This window comes from Heterocephalus glaber, unplaced genomic scaffold (genome assembly GCF_053883595.1).
Source record: "Heterocephalus glaber isolate CG9 unplaced genomic scaffold, H.glaber_assembly_v1.0 deba00001465, whole genome shotgun sequence".
Classification (NCBI taxonomy): Eukaryota; Metazoa; Chordata; class Mammalia; order Rodentia; family Bathyergidae; genus Heterocephalus; species Heterocephalus glaber.
Window position 1 is genome coordinate 19,722,534 of NW_028258312.1, and position 26,164 is coordinate 19,748,697.

The 26,164-nt window shown below is 34.1% G+C and overlaps 1 protein-coding gene across 8 annotated transcripts in view; it reads left to right on the forward strand.

Annotated features, from left to right (window-relative positions):
• Kiaa0825 (KIAA0825 ortholog) overlaps positions 1-26,164 on the forward strand; it is a 382,237-nt gene that overhangs the window by 188,846 nt on the left and 167,227 nt on the right. Inside the window, exon 20 of one of the 8 annotated variants that reach the window (XM_087180708.1) lies at positions 13-25,222. The exons of the other annotated variants lie outside the window; for them this stretch is intronic. Within the exon in view, the coding sequence (XP_087036834.1) occupies positions 13-55 (43 nt within the window). The 3' untranslated portion in view covers positions 56-25,222. Of the gene's footprint in view, positions 1-12; positions 25,223-26,164 lie in introns of those variants that run through there. 8 annotated transcript variants of the gene reach the window in all.

The following is a 26,164-nucleotide window of genomic DNA, read 5'->3' on the forward strand; positions in this document are numbered from 1 at the left end:
TATTTTTCCTAGTGCTTATTTCCTGAGGCTTATTTCACTAATGATTACTTCCTAATGCTTTATTTTAAAATTGATTCTCTTATACTTCGTGGAAGATTGGAGGATGGAATTCACTTGTACCAAAGCCTTATCAGTAAGGAAAGAAAGTCTACTCTGCTTTTAATGTGTATCAGCATGACCTACCACACTCAGGATTTCATTCATCAAAAAAGCATATGGATGTTTTAATGGAAGGACTGTAATGGAAGACTATTTTGGAAGTCATTTCATGGAAAGACTATATACTATAAACTACTTCTTTTAACTAAAAGAAATTTTCTTATTTGACTATGTAGCTTTTCGTGTTTTTCTTTTGAACTGTCAAAGGAATCAAAATTTTGCTCAGTCTTAGTTTAGTTTACAAAAATCTGCTATATCCCTAAAGAAGTTGAATTAAACTGTATGTTTGACATGTGGCTTTGTCTGGAGTATCACAGCAAACTTACAGTCAGTAATTTTTTTCTTTTCTTTTTCTTTCTTTTTTTTTTTTGAGTCAGGGTCTCCCTGTGTAGTCCAGGCTGGCCTTGAACTCACTGTGTAGCCCAGTCTGGCCTTGACCTCAGTGATCCTACTGCTTCAGCTTCCAGTGTGCTGGAATTACAGGCATGTGCCACCATGCTTGGCAGTAAATTTTCAAATAAACATGTAGCTTATGTTTTATGGAGGTTTTCAATAAAATTTAGTAAAATTTGACATTTCCAGATCTACCACTGTAACTCCTACAGTAACTTGTATTTTTGCTTTTTATACAAATGGAAGGTAATATATAACACTGTTTCTTTCATACACTATAAGGTAGTTTGAATGTGAATGTATAGAGCTCTTTCATGGGCTCATTTTATTTTTTAATATTATAATAAAGAAGAGGAATATTCTTCAAAAACAGCGGGACTTTACAATACTCATTTTAAAACTCACTGCTTACATTAAAATGTTTCCTTTGTAGTCTGTTCTAATTATAAAATAGGGTGAATGAAGTTTATCATTTTTTCTTTCTTTCTGTTGCTGTTTCTATGCCCTGAAGAAAATGAATAAATATTTAAATTACGTAGACTGTAATATAAGATAAAGAGAGAAATCATAATTCATACCTTTAAGGGAATAGTCAATTTATGACACTTCTTAATTGTTTGCCAAAATACTTTTAGATTATATTTAACCCATAAATCCATGAAGTGCTCTTATCTGCCTTGACCTTACACTGATATTGGAGAACTACTTTAAAAGAACTGGGAAGAGGATGGATTTTTACAACTAGTAATTAGTAAGACAATAATTTGTGTCCCATATTGTGGTAACCAAATAAAACTGAACAAATTGACATTCTAGGATCTCCTACATACCCGTTGTTCTCCTGGAATTTCCTGGTAGGGAGCCATTGAGCTGGTTTGCTCTAGGTGAATACTCCCATGAGGAAACCCTCAATCACCACTTGGGTTGATTTGAAAGTAGTTGGAGGATCAACAGCAATAGCAATATGAGAGTGCAACAGAAAGGGAGTGAGAAGAATGGGAATTGTGTACTGAGAGTTTGCTTAATTTCTAAAACTTATATTTCATTTGCAATTCTTAACTGAATAAGTTTGATGGAGAAGAGTGAGTAATACCATATGAAAGGTTAGAAAGTAAATAACTATAGAATGGTAAAGGTTAAAATTCCAATTAAAAAACATGGGTTTGATAATTTTATTTATATATGGCACTCTTTGCTCATATTAGCTTCAAAATATTTGTTTCAAGAACCGTTGTCTGCTGGGGATTTAGCTCAGTGGTTCCTGCGCCTGCCTCACTAGCGCAAGGTCCGGAGTTCGATCCCCGGTACCAAAAAAAAATAAGAAGAAGAACCGTTGTCAATTTGCTATGTACATCAATGTATAACTTCTAACAACTATTCTTTTTTTTTTTTTTTTTTTTTGCTTAAATTCTTTTATTGATACATTTTAGGTATACAATACATTTACCTTTATCATTGGGTACTTGTACCTGTACATGACGTATCTTGGTTCTTATTTTTTCCCTATTCCTTGTTCTCCCTTCACCCCCTCCACCCTTCCCTATTTACAAAGACTTTGTTTCCATTTTTTCCTTTTCTCATAATTTTTCTTTTCCCTTCTTTCCTTTCCCCTTCTCCTCCCATTTTCCCTACCCTTTTGCCACTTTTCTTCTTATTTCAAATTATAAATTATTCATTTTAATCATTATTTACACTTTCAGTTTCTCACACCAGATAAACTATTCGGTATTTACACGTGTGTCCTATTTATTTCACTTAAGAGTATTGCCTCAATATGGCCTTAATATCCATTTAGCTATAAATGTCTCTAGTTTCTCATTCTTTATGGCTGAGCAGTACTCCATTTTATAGAAAAACCCCACATCTTCTTTATCTAGTTTCCAGTTGATGGGCACTTCGGCTGTTTCCAAGCTTTTGCTATTACAAACTGTGCCGCTATAATTATGGGTGCACATATATCGCTGTGGTATGATTCTTTTAATTCTTTGAGGAAGATACCCAGCAGAGGAATAGCTGGGTCAAATGGGACCTCTAGTCCTAGTTCTTTGAGGTATCTCCATACTGATTTCCACAGTGGTTGCACCAGTCTACCCTCCCACTAACAATGTAGAAGGGTTCCTTTCTCCCCACACCCCCACCAGCATTTGTTATTTGTTGATTTCTTGATAGCAGCCATTCTTTCTGGAGTGAGATAGAATCTCAGTGTTGTTTTCATCTGCATCTCTCAAATGACCAGTGATGTTGAACATTTTTTCATATGTTTCTTTGCTGCTTTTACTTCTTTGTTTGAGAAATGTCTGTTCATTTCAGGTGTCCGTTTTTGAATTGGGTCTTTAAATTTGGGGGTCTGTTTTTTCAGTTCTTTATATATTCTAGATAGTAGTCCTTTGACTGAGGTACAGCTGCTAAAAATTTTTTCCCACAATATAGGTTGTCTCTTAGCTCTCTTGGTGGTTTCTCTTCCAGTGCAAAAGCTTTTTAATAAGATGAGTTCCCAGTTGTTGATTCCTTTTGCTAGTTCCCATGCTACTGAGGCTTCATTCATAAAGTCTTTTCCTATGCCAATGTCTTCAGGAGTTCTACCTAACTTATCTTCCATCAAGTTTAGTGTTTCTGTTTTAATATTTAGATCTTTAATCCACTTTGATCTTAGTTTAGTGCATGGTGACAGGTATGGGTCTAGTTTTAAACTTCGGCAGGTTGCAATCCAGTTTTTCCAACACTGTTTATTAAATAGGCTATCTTTCCTCCAATGAGGGTGGTTGGCTTCTTTGTCAAAGATGAGGTGGCTGAGTATGTCTGGAGTTGTTTCTGCATCTTCTAAACTATTCCACTGATCCTCAGGTCTGTTTCTTTGCCAGTATCATGCTATTTTTATCACAGTACCTTTGTAGTATAGTTTCAAGTTGGGGATTGTGATACCCCTTGCCATGTCTCTGTTGCCTAGAATTTTTTTTGCTATTCTAGGTCTCTTCTGGTTCCAAATGAATTTTTGGATTGTTTTCTTTATTTCTGTGAAATATATTGCTGGAATTTCAATCGGCATTGCATTCATTCTATATTGTAGTTTTGGAAGTATGGCCATTTTCACTATATTGGTTCTTCCTACCCAGGAACAAGGGATGTCTTTCCATTTTCTGATATCTTCTTCAATCTCTTTTTTTCAGAGTGCTGTGGTTTTCAGTGTAGAGGTCCTTTGCTTCCTTGTTAGATTGATTCGTAGATATTTCATTTTTTAGGACGCTATTGTGAAAGGAATTGTTTCCCTAATTTCTCTCTCAGTGAGTATGTTATTTGTGTACAAGAAGGCTATTGTTTTTTGAGTGTTGACCATGTATCCAGCTACTCTACTGAATCTGTCAATCAAGTCTAGAAGTCTTTTGGAGGAGATTTTTGGATCTTCTATGTAAAGTATCATATCATCAGCAAATAATGACAGTGTAACTTCTTCCTTTCCTATCTTTATTAATTTTATTTTTCTCTTTTCTTATTGATGTGGCTAATGTTTCCAGAACTATATTGAACAGGAGTGGTGATAGTGGGCATCCTTGTCTTCTTCCTTATTTTAGCGTGAAATTTTTCATTTTTTGACCATTTAGTATGCTGTTGGCTCTTGGTTTTTCATAGATAGCCTTAATCAGGTTGAGATAAAGACCTTCTATTCCAATTTTCTGTAGGGATTTTATCATGAATGGGTGTTGAATTTCTAAGAAGTATTCTCTTATTGGCAAATACTGCTAGAAGAAAGCTGCCACATCATGGTCTCCATTTCAGATGAAATATGTAACTGAATTACCATTATTTTAATGGAAATATGTGTAAAAAGATGTTGTGACTAGAATCATCAAAATGTATGCCTTGAAGTGAATCAGTGGCACTGTTTTTTTTCTATATTGTTTCTTTTTTATTGTTGCATGTTGGCAGTACACGGTGATTACATTTATCATGAGGAGTTGGCACATGTACATAATGCATCTTAATTCTTTTTCATCCCCCAGTACTCCCATTCCTCCCTGCTCTTTCCAACTCTTGGTCCCCTTCCCATTATGGTTTATAGTTTTCTGTTATGTTTAACTTAGTAATCATATACCTCCTTCAACAATAATATGAAAATGTACCCTTTGTCATAATAAAAACTCTAAGCATTGCATTTAAGTATATCCAGAATCTTACCAGTAAAGTGTCAATTAAAAATAAAAAGGCAAAATGATTTCTACTGGTATAATTACATGGGTAATTTAACAGTAGATTTGGATAAAACTAGAAGCAGTTGTATCATACGCAGCTACACCTCTGTAAAATGTACGTAGATAAAGCAAAGATTGTCTCGTTGTCTTTTGGACACAGAGAATATTCCAAATGTTAAGTGAAAGTCAATTTTTAATTTTTAAAAGGTAAATTTTCTCTTTAATTTTAATATGTAACTCTTTAAAAATATTTGGCTAATTATTTTTTCATGACTTTGTCTTTTTACATTTTTTTCAATGTAGTATTTCACATAGCTTTAGACCCTCATAGCAAAGTCATAAATCCAATCTGTTTGTTGTTTATTTCGGTCAATTAAATGAGAGACTCAACTACAGTTTCTCTCAAAAAATTGGGGGCAGTTTTGTCTTGATATGTACTCTGGATCTGGTTCCCATACAAGAATATTCTCAACTTTCCACTGATAATAGATTTTAAAATTAAGAAATTGTGTTCTAAGGAGAAGATAAAATCAAATATGTTTAGAGCACTTCTTATTTCCCATATGCTTTATATTTTAATATAAGGTATTCATTCTTAAAACTATTCTATAGAACACTTGCCATATCTTTGATTATAAATATGAGAAAGTAAATTCAAAGAAAGTGAGAAATTTTCAGTGTCACATAGCTTGTACTTGGTCAAGCTGTGATTCAAGTTCAAGGCTCGCAGTTGATCCAAAACCCTATCCTTCTCACTATCGACTGCTAGCATATTGTCAAGTGAATAGCATGTGGTAGATATTTCATTTTCTGTGAACATGCATGTAATACTTCTGTGCTATTTGAAAGGTCTGTTTGTAAAGTATAACAAATAATGATACAAAGCAGAAGCGTGAGGCTTTATAAATATCACAAAGCAAACGTTCATTTAACCATCACTGATAAGCTATGCCCAGTAATGGTACATTGCCAGCATCTTTGAACGGCTTCCTCTTCCTTCCAGAAACCAAACACAGGTACCATGCTTTCCCTTGTCCTGTAAGATTACTATCATCTTTACTTCCAGCACTGAAGTCTAGATTTTCTTGGTGTGATAAAATATCCATAACATAAACTTTACCTTATACAATTTTAAATGTACAGTTCAGTGGCATTAAGTATATTCTCATTTTTGTAAAATTATCCCACTCTGTCACCAAACTATTGTATCTTCCCAAACTGAAACTCTATGCCCTTTAAACAGTAACCTCCCATTATTCTCTTCTCCTAGACTCTGAGAACCACCCTTCCACTTCCTATTACCACGAGTTTCACTACTCGAGGTGCCTCACATAATATTTATCTATCTGTGACTAGCTTATTTCACTTAGCATAAAGTCTGCAGGGTATATCAGTGTCGTAGCATATGTCAGAATTTCCTTCCTTTTTAAGGCCAGATAATTTTCAGTTGTATGCATGTACTACATTTTGTTTGTCCTGTATCTGTCACTGTACAACTTGTTAATTTGTGTTTCTTCTATTTTTTGCATTATCAATAACACTTCCATGAATATGGATGTAAAATACCTATTCCAGTTCCTCTCCTTTGGGGTATGTACTCTGGAATGGAATTGCTAGATCATATACTCAATTTTTTGAGGAACTGCCATATTGTCTTCCACAACAGCTACATTATTTTACAGTCACATCAGCAATACGCAAGGATTACTATTTCTCCATGTGCTTGCCAACAATTGTTATTTCCTGTAAGAAACGCTTTCTCTCTCTCTTTCTTTCTTTCTTTCTTTCTTTCTTTCTTTCTTTCTTTCTTTCTTTCTCTTTCTTTCTTTCTCTCTCTTCTTTCCTTCCTTCTTTCTCTCCTTTTTTTGTAGATGACTTTTAAAAAACTGCATAAATAAAATCATACATATTTTCTTTTCATTTGGGCTTTTTCCATATTCATGCAGTTGAATGTAGCTGCAGTTAAAAATTTTTATGATGTATACTATTCCACTGTATGACTATATCAACTGTATTATCCATGTCACTGTTGATGAACACTGGATTGTTTCTAGTTCTTATTTATTTTGAATAATGTTGCTAGGAACATACATGTACAGAAATGTTGGCATATGTGTGGAAAATTATATATACCTGAAAGTAGATCTGCTGGGTCCTAGAGTATACATATGTTCCACTTTAGATTGTGCCAAGCTGTTTTCCAAAGTTTACATTTCTGCCAGAAATAATAGAGAAGTTCTCATTGCATAGTATTCTCACTGATACAAATATGATTTTCACCACTCTGACATACATGACTACTGATGCTGTTGAATGCTTTTTCATACATTTATTAGGCATTGGGATGACATCTTTGGTAAAAGACCTTTAATGAGTCATTAAGAAAACCTTTGTTGCAAATGCTTTCTCTTATTCCTTGGCTTGCCTTTTCTGTTTTTCAATGATGCCTTTTAGTTAATAGATGTGTTTAATTTTCACATAACAAGACTTGTAAAATATTTTTCTTTCTAGTTAGTGGCTTTTCTGCCCTTTAAATCTTTTTCTACTTTGAGGTTATAAAGATACTTAAAATCAGCTGTCATATTCAAAGGGGGAGCCTGTTGGGAATGATTGAATTTGCATTATATTTATAGATGAATTTGAACATGTTTTATGAATTATGTTAAATCTTCTAACCCATGGAGCTATCATATCCCTCTATAAGTCTGTAAATTTTTTAATGTTGTATTGTTTTTAGTATAGATGTTTTGTGCATCTCATAATATTAGAATTTACTTTAATTGTTTTATATATTTAATATTATTATAAATGGTGTATAAGTTTTAATTTTCTATTTATTGGCATATGAAAATAAAGGTTGTTAATAATGTATCTGGCAATTTGCTAAACTCATGTGTTCTAATTTTATCTGAAAAATTGTTGACATTTTCTGTTAGAATAATTGTACAATTGAGAATAATATCTTAATTTCTTATTTTTAATTATGAAAGCCTTTTGAAATAAGATTTTTCTTACTTTATTGCCTTGGTTAAGATCTCCAATGCAATATTGACTTGACACTCATAATTTTAAAGGCAAAAGCCTACCTGAGATTCTATAGGTAATGAAATATGAGAATAAATTTTTTGACAAATGGCTTTTTACACCATCTACTTGTTGAGAACTGTATGGTATATGGAGAGATTAAATTTTGTCTACAACTATTCTCAATTCTTTTTCTTTGAGTTCTCAAAGTTCTCATGTTAGCCTTCCATCACTGACTTCTGAAAATAAAGTCTTAAAATTTAGTCCTCTGAATCAGACTTCTCATCTTATATTTTGATCTTGACCCCCAAGTTCAACATGTGACATTATTTCCTTCATTTTACAACTGATTTAAAATGTGGCTTTATATGCCTTTTGTGGAAACTTCACAAATCCTCCTTGACTAACAGAATGTTCATTAAAAAGAAAGGCATACTTATTTCACTGTATGTAATTGCTCACGAATTGTATCTCTGTCACTAAAAATAGTTAATCTATTTTGGTACAAATCTCTCAGGTTGTTCTTGATCTGAGATGACCAGAGTCTTTATTCTAAATATAGTGTATATGTCAAAATAATATATATGTGTTGGTCACTCAAATATCCCATTATTTCAGGTGATTAAATAAAGCCACTGTCTTGGTTTTTTGTAACAGAGGAAATAACGTCATAAGATAAATATCTTTTATTTCACTACATTGGAAAACTGATGCAGATACTTTTCATTGCTCTCTTTCCATCTTTCCTAAGACTTCTCTGTCTAAAGTAATATTTTGATATTATTTTATAAAGGATTAACATAAAGATAGCTCCAAGAAAATGCAAATACATTTTCAGTTCCACTCTTTCATTAATGACCACACTCTCCCAATGTGTAATAGCTACAAACTGAGTTCTCCATCCTACCTGCAGCCTTCCAAGTTGTGGCAAATAATCACTACCATGATTCATATCTGTTGGGCTCAGGTAGATGTACTCTATGATGACGAAGGTGATGGTAGTTGATTATGGAGGAGTTAGAGCGATGACTGGCGCATCCGATCTACAATTTTGGATAAATGTTGTTGTGCCAGTGTAGAACAGAAAATGTGCTGGTTTTATTGGGCATGGTCTTCACAAGATAGAGAAATTCAGCAAATTCTTACATAGAAACTTTAAACAAAACTATGTTTACAATTAAATATGAAGCTTCTTCACAAATCTAAAACTTGTTTATATAGTACAAGAACAGGAACATTCTTGGAGATTTTTCTATAAGTTTTAAGTATAAGTTTATATTGAAAAATAGTACTTTCTATTTTATTGTGAGCAGATATTACACTTTCTCTCTGAAACTTTACTTTTTCAAGCCAAATATCACCAACAGAAAGAAACATCTTTGGAAAGAACATCACACTAAAAATATCAGGGATCCCATCAATGGATTTATGCTTACAAGGACATGGTAAATAAATAGAACTTTGTACTCACAGATTGTGTCTTCCCCTACTTAATACATCTCACATTTCTCACAATATGAGGCTATACATTGCATTGGTGAATAATTGTACACTTTTAATCTTGCAAACTAAAAACTTTTGTTACTCCCCCATACACACTTAAGCTGACTCCATTAAGGAGTTTAACTAATGGTTGTACTTTATCCTGCAAGTTAGGCGGGTATCCCTTCCTGTGCCTTTTAAGTAGCTAAAGGTCAATAACACATAGGTATCATGATCTTTTCAGATACTATCTGAATGATTAATATATTTCATTGCAACAGAACCACATTAGTCTAGTAATTTAATCATTCAGACTTTTATTGTCTCCCATAATGAACTTGATATGACACAAGGTAAGTATATTCAAGTGCCTTCAATTTTGAAAAAATATAAAATATGTATAAATGTTTATATGAACATTTATATAGGTGAGCCAAAATGTCTTAATTATTTTGTATAAATAACAGAATAACCACTGAAATATGGACTAAGAATATATCAGATGTTAATACCATATGCTAATTCAGGCAAACATTTTATTTACAATATCAAGAAAAACCCGGATATTTTTCAGTGCACACAGGCAAACTCCTTGATACTCTTTTAAAATGCATTCTTTGAAGAGAAATGCTTTCTTTAATAAATAACCAGAGAAAGTAACATTTGCACTTCCAGAATTCACTGTTAAAAACAGGAGTTTGTCGAAAAGTTGCTTTTTAAATTTTATAAGGTTGGTTTAGTAACTCAAAAGAAGTGGTTGGCCTACTTTTTAAAGAACAGGACTAATTTTATTTCTGCTACTATGTTGCCCACCATGTTAAATGAGATTCAATATATTCCCTTAATTTTGCAGAGTTTATATTTGGACACAAAAATCATGTGCCAAACAACTATTGAGGTGGTGTATCATTTTAACTCCATATGAAAAATTAAATTGCAAGTCCTTCCATGGAGTTAGAGGCTATGCTTTTCTGATACTCATCTCCCAAGGCCCTGGTGAGACATCAGGCTTGATGGTGATGGAGAAGAAATGCACACTGAATAAATATATGAGAGGAAGCATTTAGAACAAAAATGCATTAATGCTATAGGAAATAAGACTTAAGATGTTCAAATGACTCCTTTTTGAGTTCTTCAAAATAGTACTTGTTCCTTTTGATTTTTAAGAGAACCACAAATCCCCAGCTCAACAAGAAAAGGGTGCTGTCTTATTTGTAATTAACAAATAATAATTTTGTATATTTTGGAGAAACAATGTAGGTATCATTTTTATCCATGTAGATGGTATAGAAATATTTAACTAGCTAATTAACATACCAATTAATAATCAGTTCATCCAGTTGTCCAAAGAAGTTGAAATTGAAATGTGCAAGAATTTACCTGCACACCATGTTCATTTTAGCATTACTAGTAGTAGCCAAGATATGGAAGAAAATGAAGAAAATGTGGTACATTTGCACATGTGCACATGCATGTATATGCTTGCACACACACAAGTGGAATGCAATACAGCTTTAGAAAAGAAAGTCTGTCCCTTGCAATAGCATGAATGCAACTCAAAAACATTGTGCTAAGTTGAACAAGCCAGGAACAGAAATGAACCAGGCACAGGTATCATAATCTTACTCATATGTGAACTCTAAAAGATCTCATAGAAGGTGAGAGTAGAATGGAGGTGAAAAGAGACTGGGAAGAGTAATGGGGAGGGAAATGTGTGGAAAGAGATGTTGATGAAAAGGTACATGGTCTCAGAGGCATTAGTTTCCTGATCTATTTGCAGTGCATAATGATCACTGTTAGTAATAAAGTATGAGCACTTTAAATTGCTACAATAGATTTTTAACATTCTCACTATACAAGCAATAATAAATTGGTAACATGATGATAAAATGTTTACTTGAATAAAACATTGAAGAGCTGAAGAAAGATCTGAAATGATCAATTAAAAGATTCACAAAAGTTTCATGCAAAAAATGTGGAGATAATCCACATTATCAACACATTAATCTTTAAAACGCCTTTATGGAGGTTCAATTTATATACTATAAAATTCAGCTGTGTAAGTGTACAAATTCATGAGTTTTTCTAAATGTAAAGGGTTTAGAATGTTCACCCCAAGTTGTTCCAACACATCAATTTGTAGTCATGCCCTTCTCCCATCCTTTCCCCTGAGGAACCTGCTTTCTTTAGGTTTGCTTTTCCTAGACATTTCATATCAATGGGATCATAAAATATCTTATGTAAGAAGGTTTTGAAAATCTTTTTTAGTCTGGAGCTCTCCTTCTCAGCCTGTGTTCAAGAAGGACAAACTAGTGTAGTCTGCAGGCTAAACTCTGCTCCTCTGTGGACACGAATGAATGCTAAGGGAAAGTTGTTGGTGGCAAGACTAGATTCACACCAGATATTTCAGCGTTCTGTGTTGTTTTTGTATCTGTCAATGAGGGTACTGGAAAGATCTGGGTTGCCTGCCAAGCCTCTTGCTTGCCTAGTATATGAGCTGATCTGGATTGTGTGCCTCATTTCTGGAGATCTATCATTTTGGAGGCATAGCTGGCAAGTATCTTTGCTGCAGTATTTATTTATTGATTGATTGATTGAATGATTTTGGTACCAGGGATCAAACTCAGGACCTTGTACTTTTGCACAATGGTATGAATCAACAGGCATATTCATATCCTGCTACTGCAGCTGCACCTATGATTGGCTATCCAATGCCAACAGGATATTCTCAATAAGACTTTAGAAGTATTTGTAAATGTTTTTCATAATTACTCTTTATATTGTGTGTTATCCGACAAGATAGTTATTTAAGAAACATGGGAAATGCAGAAATGACTGCAGTGCAGCAGTAATTATAGTGCACTTTTTTGTTATTTAAGTTGGATATTTCTCTACATTCCTAAAACAATTTTTGGGGTTTTTTTGCACTAGACAATGCACTCAGTGTTTTCACAAGTAACTGTACCGTGATTTGAAATACAATAAATGAAGGCAATGCATGGCCTTCCAATAAAAGACATTTGAAGAAAAAAAAAGAAAGCGCGGTGTCTGTTACTGAACTAAATCCTCCCCCTACAGTCTTTACTCTGGATGCCTGTGAGCTGGGAAGAGGCTTCTGGGCACACGGGGCCTGTACTGAGAAGAAAAGCTGTGGACAACCAGTTTTCCATCAGTCCCTGTCCTCTACCCACTTCTTCCTGCAAAACCTCATGCTGCTGGACCCTCTCTGTCACAATATTTGAGCCACCGTTTTTTGTTTGCTTCCTTGGTGTTTCCCTCTGCCTGGTTGAATGTGCTCCCCACTGACAAGGTTTTTTTAATTTCTGGGTGACTGCAAAGAGTCAGGTTTTCCACAGCCTGGTTGATCAGTGCTCTCTCTTTCCTCACGATCTTAGTTACTTTGTGTCACAGTCACTGTTTTCCTGGGCTCAACCTATCTCTTAGCGAGGGTGCCTTTTGCTTCACTGGAGAGAAGTGGCTGTTGTTGTTTTGAAGATACAGAGTGAGGAGCCTTCTGTTCTGCTCAGCCTCCCTCAACAATGGAAGCTTAAGATGGCTCCACAGCCTAGCACTAAGTCTGCAAAATGCTAGGAAGTAGCTTCCCACTTCCAGTTACTTGGCAGAACTCAGGCCACTCTTCCCTCAGGTTTCATGTCTGTCCAATACGTACCAGTCTGTATTCTGAAGAGTATGCTGAGATTTTATCTTTCAGCTCCTCCATGGGGCAGTTTTCTTTCCCCTGGTGAGCTGCCCCGCTTTTGGCCCTGCTGTGCACTACTTCTGTTATTTCACATATTATCCTATGTGCCAGTATTTCTGGAATTTCACTCGATCAACTGCTCACCTAAGTTGCATTTCAGCAATTTTCTGTGGTCCTCCTTATAAAGCCACATTCCCATTAATTAGGATGAATGTCCTGGAACAATTTATGAGTACTGCTCATCTTTATCATGTAATTTTTTTTTTGTACCAGGGATCGAACTTGGGACCTTGCACTTGTGAGGCAGGCGCTGGAACCCCTGAGCTAAATCCCCAGCCCTTTATCATATAATTTTTTTTTTTTTTGGTTTATGGGATCGAACTTGAATCATATAATTTTAATTGAATATAATGTTTACCTTGGTTCTTTCATCATTTACATTTATAATTTTAAATATGTTTACACTTAATTCAATAGATTTTGAACTTTCATGTACAAGATAAGGAAATTCATGTACCCACCAGATCAGCCTTTTTCCCATTTCTTTTCTAAATTTAAAAAATTATATTATTTATGTATTATATTAGTTTTGAAAGTTTACAGTCTGTTCCTGAACCATAACTTTTATAGTTCTTTTAAGCTTAGCTCTATATTTAAATGGATTCAATTCTTATTGTCATCCTTTAACTATGGTTTCTCCATTTATCTCAGTTTTAGTAGTTTATTCGAGACAAGTTCATAATAGTTTTCCTCCTTGAATATTGTATATTTTAATTTTTTTATCTGTTGCTTTTGTACTAGAATGACAGCTTGAGTAGGCATATAGTTTTCAGTAATGCTTTAATTCCCAGAAGACATTTTAGCCATAGCTTTCTTGTTTCTGTAGATATCTCTAGAGTCATACTATCTTTCATCCTTAGATAACTGATTTTAACTGAAAGGTCAAAGAATTATTTTGTCATTTTTGAAGATTAGTTATGTCACCAGCATACAGTTTGGCTTTTATAATTTTATATCAATTTTGCTAAGAAAATGTGTTTTAGTCACATTCCTGTTGTTGGAATACAATACCTAACACCCACAACTTAAAGGAGGAGAGGTTTATTTTGCCCTATAGTTCCAGTCTGTGGTCAGCTGGCTGAAAAGCAGAAATGAGTTGGCTAAAGGTCATGGTAGGGGAAAAGGTGCTCAACCTATCATAAGGAGGAAGCAGAGAGAAAGAAGGCAAGAGCTGGGGAGGGAGATATACCCTTCCAGGTAATGCTTCCATTGAGCACACTCTAACAGCTCCACCTCCTAACAGCAAGTCAGCCACAAACTTACCAGTAGACTAATTCACTTACAATTGTAATGCCCACACAGTCCAATCACATTCCAAACACATTAGGCAAAATTCTGGGAGATATTAGATCTAAACCATAACATTCCATCTCCCTGGTCCCCAGAAGACTCATATTGATCTTGTTATGGAAATTGCATTCAGTCTACCTCTAAGAGTCATGAAAGTCTTAACAGTTCCAGCACTGCTAAAAAGCCCAAGTTGAAAGTCTCTTCTGAGACTCAAGGCAAACTTTTAGCTGTGAGTCCCAGAAAAAATAAAAAACAAAATTGAATACTTCTAACATACAATAGCACAGGATAAACATTCCCATTCCAAAAGGAAGAAATAGAGTGAGAAAAAGCAGTAAGACCGAAGCAAAACCAAAACCCAGCAGGGCAAGCAGTAAATCCTGTGGTTCAATGTCCAGAACCCAGGGAAGTTGTGCAAGATGTGAGCTCCAAAGGGCATGAGTGGCCCTATCCCTATGGTTTTGCTGGTTGTAACCCTTGGGACCTCTTTCTTAGAGTGACTTAGCTCATTGCTTTCAGCTTTCCTCACCAGACATTCCACATTCTCAGCACCTCTAGCTTCCTGAGTTCTCCACTGCATTTTTGGCTTCACTCTTTCAAGGAGTGAACTGCCCTCCAAGGGGCACTGCCTTCCCCCCTCTCCCTACACCTTCCTTTGAAATCTGGATAGGAGCCTCTCAGACTCCAAAACTATTGTATTTTGCATGCCTGTACAGCCAGCCCCACATGGATGATACCAAGGTCAGCCCTCAGCTCAAGCACTAGCCAGTCCCCCTTGGGCTGTGGTTCCAGAGACCTCTGAGTGCCTGGATGGCCGAGCACAGTGAAACAAATCCCAGGGAACCAGTTTTCTAAGTGGCCCTTTTTGAGCAGGGCATCCTGGGGTTCTCTTTTCAAATGAAAGATTTAGTTTTGCACTTTTGAGCCTGTGAAGGATGGGGTCTTGCTAATGCCTGAGATACCCTCAATCAAGCCATCTTTTCTATTTTCTTGATACAAAGTGCTTAGCTTCTTTTTAATGCTATTCTTTTCAGCAACCATAGGGTCCTTGGCCACAGCTTCGCCAGTGCTTTCTTTCTGATGAAACTGCAAATTTTTCACATTTGGTTTTTGCTTCTGTTTTTTACTATAGATCCAGCTAAAACCAGTTAACAATACCAATGCATGCCACAGGCTGAATGTTGGAGTACTTTGAAATTTCCTCTGCCAGATTAATTAATCCACTGTCCTTAATCTCTGTTATTCACAAAATCATAGAACATGACCAAAATTAAGACAAATTTTCAGCCAGAGTATAGCACACATATAACACACTACAGTGGAGTCCTTGTTCCCAACTGAAACTTCCCAAGCCTTTACTGTCTATATTTCTATCACTATTCTGGTCTTTTGAGTTGTGACTACTATTTCCCATCAAGTTCTGCTTGCAACATTCTAGGGCTTCTCTAGCCAGCATCTTCAAACCTTTCCAAACCCCTTCTATGAATCACTTCCTAAGTCTTCTAAAACACATAGTTGCATATAGTCAAAGCAATGAACCCACTCCTCTTATCAAAATCTGATTTGCCACTTTCTCATTGCTGGAACACAATACTCAAAACCTAAAATTTAAAGGAAGAAAAACTTAATTTGGTTTACATTTTTTATACATGATTGGCTGGCTCCAAGGCAGTAAAAGGATGTCAGAGGAACATGGTGGAGGAGAAGGTGCTTAATCCATGGTAACCAGGAAATAGAAAAAAAGGGTAGGCCTTTCCAGATAAGGCCCTCAGTGATTTGTCTAATCAGGCTTCTCTTGCTAACAGCAAGTCAGCTATGAACCCATCCCTGGACTAATCCACTACTGGTAATATGTATAGAGCCCCCCATGATTTACCCACCTTCCAAGCACATGATACTTTTGGGGGACATTTTAGATCTAAACTATAATAAAAATGGTATAATTTTTTTTTAAGAGTAGGAAAATTTTATTGAGAGAAAGAAATCTTCTGTCTAAGAGATACAGAAGGGGGACTGGAAAATGAGTTGCCCACCCACCCCACTTTTCAAAGATGTTTTATACATCACAGCCATGTGGTGAGGTGGGTATAAAGTGGGACAAAACTATAAGACCCAATCGAAATTTACAAGGTGGGCATGAAGTGAGGCAAAACCATGACCAGTAAGATTACAAGTATAGTCACCCAGGTAATATTGATTAAATGGGGGTCAAATGGGGGAGCAAGTCACATTGCAGATAGCTAAGTTAAGTGGTATAATTTTCAATCTGTCTTATTTCAAGCTTACATTATTTCTGGAAAGTTAAATTATGTTTTTAGATACTTTTCCTATTGTATTTGTTTGGTTCATTTATTTGGGAACTCCAATTATGCTTATGTTGGATCCCTTCAATGACTTCCACACCTAATATATTTTATCTTTCATTGTTCATTTAATTTTATTTTCTCAATCTATATCTATTTTCCTTTTTGGTGCTTCCAAACATGACCTTCAGAAAATATAATAACTTTAATGAATACTTAAATAGTATGAAAAATTTTCTATTACTTTTTGTTAGGAATTGAGAGCAGGATGCATTTTGACAATTCTTGGTTTTGACACTGAAAGTTGCATATTTCTCATAATGCCTTATAAATTTAATTCTGAAAGACAGACCTTCCCAAAAAGAAAACTTATTTTAAAATCATAATTTCACATAATTTAACTCTTTTATATCTATATGTGTAGTCATATTTGAAACATATTTTTAATTTCATACCTAATTATGGAGAGGCCATCTGTGTATTTGGCATTATCCTTAATCAACATTATTGCTTCAGCATTTGAAAAGATTTAAAATGTATATTATTTTAAAGGTATGGATGGATCTCTTTTTTTTTTAGCTTTTAATGTAATGTTTATTTTATTATGCAAGGAACATTTGGGGCCAATGAGTGGTATTTAACTAAACACAATTATTTTGCTCAATATATCTCATAATAATGTTTACTTTATTATATATCAAACCATCATTTGTAATATGAAATACTAGCAAATAGTATACTGATGATGGATTGCTTTACTTTATCCATCTTATTTCTTTTTAAAAATAAAGCACAATGAAATTTTTTGTATCATACTACTTATTCAAGATTCTTTTAAGCAATGACAAGAGGACACTATCAATCTCTATTCATTTCATTATTTTATATGATTTTGTATTATTTAAATGGAGAAAATGGATGATTTTAAATTTCAAACTTTAGTCTATAAATACTATCAAATAGATCTATCACCACCCTTAGGAAAGTATATAGCTAATGGAAGACACCTGAGAGCTTTAAAATCTATACAAAATTGTTACAATTGCAAATAAATTAGAACTTATTTATATATGAAAATAAGTTGATTCAATTATGATGTGTAAAATATCTTTGAATGCAACTCAGAAATGTATGCTTACATACACTAAATATTAGTACTGTGTCAGAAGGGGTGAGTAGTTACAGTGACTGCCTGTGAACTATTGACCACTTGAAAAAAAAATCAGAAATGAGATACATATTAAATCTTGATTATAAAAATCAAATCTAGAAAGCCAGAGTTCTCTCTAGAAAACTTCTTGACAGTATTATTAGAGCTAAAACAATATAGATCTTTAGGCAAATATTTGAAAAAAATGGTTAGAAATAGGGAACCAACATCAAATACTTACTTTTGATTTATTGCTGTCAATTGTACTATTTCACCAAGACTCAAAGTGAATAAATGATCAACCATAGAGCACATGTAACTTTTCCCACTGAGCAAAGAATCAGTGCAGTCATGATTTCTCAATGTGGATGACAAATATGCCTGTTGAGAGAGTAATGAAAAGATGGGAATGAGTTTTTATTCTCTTTTTCTCATACTAAATTGCCCATAGAACAAGAATAAAAATCCAAATGACAATTTTTCCTTCTGCATAAAATAATATTTAATTCTATACTTTTCTGAAAATATAAGTAGAAACAGAAGCATGTAGAACAAGTTTCAATTCTACTGGATTAATAATTTTTAAAGCAACCGAAGAGGGCATGGAGACGTGCACCCTGTCATTCAACCACCTCCCGCCCCTTATTAACATTTACTGAGCATCAACTTGTAAAAAAACAGAGCTCTTAGATCATTTAAAGCAAACTTGCTAGAAGTCCCTGTGTAGTATTCCTTAAATGTGAGCACTATAGGTACCCTCAAACACTGGTGTTCAGCTTCTGCATGGAGCACTTAGCATATTTCTTTTCTGTCTATAGTTTTAAATGTGTGGGAACATGTGATCAGGGTCCTTTTTATATTCAAAATGGGTCAGCTTCTGTCTAGAAAGTGTCTTATTGTCATGATGTCACCACATCTCAAGATTTGTGACCTTTTGCACCATATGGATTCATGGTAGTCCACATCTTAGTTTACAGGCCAGAGTGCTTTTGTGCCCCCGCTAGGGGGTATCAAAGGCTTTTGGACTGAAATTTCAAGTACTGATAGATTTGGAAAAACAAAAAAGTAATTTTTATATATCCTAAGGACCGCCAGATGTCGCAAAGGCATCATTGATGAAGCGGGTTTTATCCAAAATGTGGCACTTATATAAGGAATACTAGTATTGTGTTTGAGAGTTTCAGAGGCCATAACAGGTCAGTGAAATGTCCTTCAAACATCTGATTTTTACATTCAAGAGTGGGCCAAGATGAAAAGATAACCACATATCTGACATTGACGTTACTACCATTTAGACAACCGATTCAATTGCCTTAGTCAGTGGGATCAATCAGGCCTTTACTACTTTGAAAAACCACAGAAACAATACAGTTTTTCTTTTTCTGAAAAAATGATGATTTGGAGCTACATCCTCCCATTCTACTTTAACTATAACATTAGATGCTTTCATAGAAGCGCATGAAAACTTTTGTAACTCTCCCTACCCTCTAAGTGTAAAGCATTTTATGAGATGTACAAAATTATAATAATGAAAGAAATGGTGCTGAGTGAATTTCTGCTGAGCCAAACTGTATGCATAAATTGGCAGTTTAACAAGTAAAACTTGGAAGCAAGCATTTGATGATTGATTTTTTATTGAGACAGAACAAGCATGATAGTGGGTAAAGTGATTTTCCTTATTGAGAGAAAATATAGTGTTTTTCAACATGTCTCTAGAATGAATGGAAGCCTTGTCAGAAAAATGGAGCAACACATAATATCTTTAAAAAGGTGAATTAACATAAGTATATCACTTATTTTATGGATAAAATTTTATACTTGTCAGTTTTATTCATAATGCCATAAAGTTTATATCCTAAAGGTAGTATTACTACCTTTGTTATGTCCTTAAAAATTCTGATATTAACTGCTTTGTAAGTAGATTATAAAATACATTCATATATTCAATGCATTAATAAAAATTAAGGCCAAAAATATGTAATCATATGTAGATCTTGGGCAACTCTCTAGTAATTTTAAGTGCTTGAAATACATTATTCAACAAGTAACCTGACATATATTTGTTTGTAATAGGTTCTGCTAGAGAATACAAGAACTGTCAAGATAAAAATAAGAAACATGTATCATTGTAATTTAATTATAATTCATTCAAAAATGCTTCTACTGCATATATTCTAGGGACATGTACATTCTTTCTTATAAAAATAAGAGTATATCAAAGTTCATTGAGATTTGCTGTTAGAATTTTTCTATATAGATTTCTATGGCATTAGACATGCATCAACATACATGTACACATGCTGAATATTTGATTTATATGTATTCCTTCTGCACTTATTTTATAGTTACAATTACAGGAAAAAATTTAAATGATGAATATGAATTTGTTTATAGAGAGTTCTTCTCAAGTTTGTAAATGTATCTTTATTTCCAATTGTGTTTTCTAGCTACAATTTGTAATTCTATTTAGCTGTGGTTATATTATTCCCATTTGGAACAAAATGTGTAACAACATAAGGAGGATATATTCATGCTGTTTTACTGGATTTAATTAGTAGGCAACCTATGAATTGGTTGTTCCTATTACATTTGAGCATGTATATCATAGATCCATGCTCTATGAGAAAGATTATCTGTATTTTATTCTATGACTTTATGTATATTTAACCTTTAATTTGACTAGCAGGTTGTATGATTTACATAAAAAATAGATCAGCTTTTAATTCACAGAATGTTATTGGTATAACATAATCAATCATCTCTAAATGTTAATGGTGTTAAAGAGCAGTGAGAGCATATGTCTTATATTTGTAATCCTGTGGATTTATGAAATTATTTGGATGTCTAAGTGCATTAGATCATGGCATTTCTCTGTAGTTAAGGATTCGGAATTTTTTAATGGTAGATATCATTCTAATATAGTTGAAGAATCAGCCAAATATAAGTACTTTTTTTCTATCATGAATTGCCTGATAGGTACATGATAACTAGAACATTCTTATGAAGAAAGCATAGGTAGACCACACAATACAGTGCTAAAAATGCTATGACTTTATCTCATTCTCTTTACGCTATCTTTTAATAAAATATGACTTTCACTGGTGTTATCCTAATTACATCATACATACAGTTCCTCAATGAAATAAAAAGTCAATATATGAATGACAGTGGTAAGGGAAAAAATAGGATTTCAAATGATAAAAAGCGTGCTCTGGTAACAAAGACTGAATCAATCCCTGTGTTGTGTAGCAGCTTGATCATATCTTCAAAACAAAGATAGTAACAAAGAATATTTATTTGTTGCTATGCTGTTGTAGTATTTATTTTTAAACTGAAATCCCAATTATCAAGAAAATTGCATCCTCTTTATCTCACAGAAGGGCATACTGAATCATAGCATATTTGGTTATTGGAACTATAATATTGTTACCTTGCTTGAAACACATGGTCTCTCTTGATATACAAGGAAAACCTGAATCCATTTCAATAAATTAATAGGGATGAGAATCCCAATCCATCCTTCTTTTCAGAGGTTCGCATACATTGTAATGAAATGCATTAGGAGTTTTCTTCACTTGAAATCCAAATGAGACCCATTTTGGCTCACACCCTTGACAGTCTCTTTTATAAGCGTTGCTGTCTCCTGTTTCTTGTGTGGGCCTAGTAAAATGCTTCCTTTGTAAGATGCACAGAGACAATATAATGCCACGAAAGACGAAGGTGTCAAAACACAAAGTTAGAGGCAATCTAATCAATGCCTCCTGATTTAGCCTTTGAAGGCTCTCTTCATTAAAACTCTTTAATGGTGAGGCTTATCTTGAGGTAGAGCTGTTACTTAATATTTTTCAGTGTCATTCTTTGGACAGTCATTTGTACCTTTTAAATGTATTTTCAGTATTCATTGTTTAGTAAATTGGATGTCTTGTTAGCATGGTGGTGGTATGAATGACTTGCATCAAAATGATTGAAGGTAATAGTGTATAAATTCTTGGTAGATTTTTTTTTTCCTATCCCCTAGTCCTCCTCTTTCCCTCCAACAAAAATCTTACTCTTTTTCTAAATATCAGGTGTATGTCATTAGATGTTTTCCAAAAACAGACCTTTAGACATTTTTCCATATCCAAGAATCTGAATGGAAATCTAAGGATAAGGCAAAGCAATTAAAATTTCTGTGACGGGGGCTTCTTAACATTGCCATCTTCTTACTAACTGCACTTTTCAAGTTAATTTTCTTTTCATCTGGAGCTTTTGGGAAAAGCAAAGTGATGAGAAAAATCCTAAATGTGCCCTCTCTTCTGAGTTTTTGTTCCTCACTGAGCAGATTAAAAATACACTGAGAAACTAGAGGCGCGTCGTACCTGACCATTTCCATTTAGGATTCTGAACTTAGGAATTGTTTCATACAAGGTATTTCTTGAAAGAATTCTATTTTCTTCATTGTGAATGAAAGTATGTAAAATGTTTTTGAATCTTTAGCTTGCTATTCATGTCACTCAGTGATTTGTTCAAATCTAATAAAGGAAAAAGTTGTAATTTTTATATTTTTCTTTTATACATGGACCAGATGGCATAAAAATGTATAGAAGAATATTTTGTTAATGACGTTTGTGTTCATCTATATTTAGACTCGTATTTTACACACACAATGTGTGTAGGAAAGCCATATACATAGAACAGTAAATAGGCTTTAGTTTAGTTTGTTTGTTTATTCACAGAATATGTAATCCTTCCTGTAAACAGTTTTAACAAATACATATGCTTTTGGGTCGGCACATTCATGTATACAATTTTAAAAACCTGAGAAATCAGGGGCTTAATTTATTTTAATGCACACAACTTAAAGAGGAAAAAAAAAATCACAAGATGCCCTTGCTATCCTTTTCCACCTCAATCTATGATTTTCAGTAAAAATAAATTATTTACAAAATGAGAAAATTAGAAAGGGATAAATCTCACAGAATTTATGCACAAGATATCTGGGAAATAGAAAAGAATTCAAGCAACTTTGACCTGTTTTTTAAATGACTACTGTGGTGCCTACAGCTGCTCTGCTTAGTAATTATTTGTGATAGGTTGTTTTTGAGTCCCATATGTATAGGAGCTCCAGGCCCAGCTACCTCATTTGCTGGCACACAAACAGATTCTTCCAGGTGCTGAAAATTAAATTTTAATATATTATTTAAATATTAAGAGAATTACAGTTTCAGTAATTTTACTGCTACAGCTGGAGTGTAGCACATGCCTGTAGAATGCAGAGCATCAGTCTAACATATAGAAATTTATGGTGATTTCCCAATGATTAGCTTATATATTAAATAGATGATGGCCCTCTTTGGCAAAGATATTTATATCAATAAATATCTATATATGTGTGTGTATTTGTATGTAAAGATAGATATATCTGTATCTATATCTATATCTATATATATCTTTGATTTCATTTCCACACATTTGGGCATCCTTTATGTTACTGTCTTTATGTTATTGGTCTTTTTAGGATATCTACCTAAAAAAGAATATACTAATGATACAGACAGAAATGTAAAATATTAAAAAGTATAAATAAAAAAATCACTGCCTAATATAAGCTTAGTGCATGTGTATTAGTCTATGCTGAAGTGACTTGTAAATTCTGAATTTTAAAAAAAGTCTTTGGTTTCTACTTTGCAACAAGAGTGATCTCTCAATTATTGGAAATTAGGGGAAATGTTTAAAAATTTTTGGCCTCAAGGACCCAAAAGGCAGGATTCACAATTAACTGTCTGGAAATTTCTGGGTTGCTTTTGACCTGTTCAAATGATATAAAACTCATTAAAATCATATCTGTGTGGTAAGATGCCTATATCTATTTGAAATTCAGAGTAGGAAATAAGTTTAATAATGAAATTTTATGTTACAACCATTAATTATAAAAACTTTCTGTACAAAAATGTTGCTTCTCTCAAAAGTTCATGTGATATAACTCTGTGGCAGATTAGTTTACATGCTATGGAACCAAAATGCTTGTTTAAAATCTCAGGACTACCCTCTTCGAGCTTTGAGAACGTGGACAGCCAACTTTGTAATGCCTCAGTTTTCTGATCTCTAAAATGGAGCTACTTTGTAAGGCTGTTTCAGGTTTAGATGAATGTATCAAATAATAGTACCTGGCACCAAGTAAGCATTTTAAAGTGATCAGGTATTGTATTAGTAGTATTCGTATATTTTTAAAATATATTTTGATAGTGGCCATTAATTTGAGTATATGATATAAATGCAATATTAACTTTTACAAGTTTTTAAAAAAACTTTAGCATTTATTCAAAAATACTTTTCTTAGCCAATTGCTTTGAGGCATTTTATCTATTAAAATAAATAAAGTCTTTACCCTTGGAATTGTTACTTTATATCATAGTAGTAGGCCATTTATAGTTTGGTTCATAACTCCAGATTTAGTGTGAAAAACTGTGACACAAACTGTCAAATAGTAAAATATTTAACAAAATTCACTAGGAAGAGTTACATAATTACTGCTTAAATCACAGAGCACATTTTAAAAATATGAGAGTAAAGTATTTGTCAGCCTTTTCATTTTTTTCTCTTTCTAAAGTATAATTCTGAAAGTACTTACTTTGATGTCCTCCCTGTTTTTGAAAAATCAAACTGGTTTTAAAAGTCACTAGAAAAAAAATCATGCAAATTATAATTTGAACTATGGGTTAAATGCTACAGAAATTTTTTGCTTTTTTAAAATATGATTTTTTGTATGTCAGTTTGAGGAAACAATATTTTTCTATAGTGAAACATGAAACTTCTAGGGTACCAAAGTGAGCAATTAAAATACATACACTAAGTACAAACTATTTTAGGCTGCATGAGAAAAGATATAGAAAAAGTTGGATAAAATCCTTACCTTCATAATGTTTACATTCTCAGAAGAAAGCTGAAAATAAACTGATGAGTAAAAAAATAAACTGATGAATAAATGTGTTAACAATGCCAAAAAGTAATAAAGGGTTGAAGTAAAGTAAAGCTCATAGGGTATGGGGGGTACTTTTTAAATGTAGAGTAATGAAGAAAGGCATTTGTGAGAAAGTGGTATTTGTGTGACCTAAGGGAGCAAGCCATGAAAATTTCTGGGACCTGCATATCAGGTAGAGGCAACAGCACAGAACAGATGTTCAGAGACAAAAACAAGCTTCATGTGGTCCAGGAAGAACAGGAGTATTAAGACTGGAGCTAAATGAGTGAGGAGAGAGAGAGCAAGGAGAAGAGGTGACCAGAGACCAGATTGAGTAGTAAGACTTGGATTTTGTGAGACAGCGGGTCTTGGGAATGTGTTGAGCTTGAAGGCATGCTATTGGAAATACCCCCTTCAAACACGGATGTGACTGCTATGAGAAGATTAGACAATAAGCATGGAGAGAGTGGAAATAGGAAAGTCGGGAGACTGCAGTTGTCCTAGCTGGAATTAGGTTGCTGCAAATGGTAGGAAGTGGATGGACTTTGGTAGTATCTTCTTTGAAGGTACTGTGTCCAACAATACTGAAAATACAACTTGAAGAATTGCTGATAGATTGAGTATGAAGTGTGAGAGAAACAAATCAGAGATGTTTCCCAGGCTAATGGCTATAGCAACTGTGTGAATGAGGGTGTGATTTATTGAGATGAGAAAAACTGGGAGAGGATTGAGCTTTGAGGAGTAAATATCAAGAACCACCTTTTTGAGTGAGTACATTTGATCTGGTTTTAAGGCTTCTAGAAGGAGTAGGGCATGGACATAGTATTATGGGACTTGGAGGAGAGATTGGGTTTGGAGTTAGTTTAGCAGTAATCAGTGTACAGATGTGTTTATGAGCTGTGATAGAAGTGATTGGAATCACCTGGGGGTGAAATTTGATACCTGGGAACTCTGACATCTAGAAGGTGGGAAAAGCAGGATCCCATTAAAGGACCAGTGGAGTAGTAAGAAACTTGGGCAATGGAGTGCTGCCCTTCATGTCCCTTGAGTCCTTCTCATTTCTGTCCCTTAGATCAGAGACATTCACAGCCAGCTATGGCTTGAGGTGTCTCTTTCCTTTCCATATACCATATCTGGGTTTATTTCCTTTCCATTTCCTCCCATCAGTATTAACTCTGATAATTCTGTCTACAAAAAAATATTCTTCCTTTACCCTCTAGTTTCTCATGGTGCTTATTCCTTTGTCCTGGGGTTGATTTAGAGCTGAACTAGAATGAATTTTGTGGGGACAGCAAGGGTTAGGATTAGGAAGAAAGCATCTGTCTTCAGTTGCTCCTCCTTTTACATCTATGGTGACGCCAGGGTGCCAGCATTACCAATCCTATCCCAGTTTCTCAACCTCTTCTCACTTCCCCTAAGTCCCACCCTGCTTACTTCTTGTATCTGATGTTATTTTAGCTAATAATTGTTGAGCTT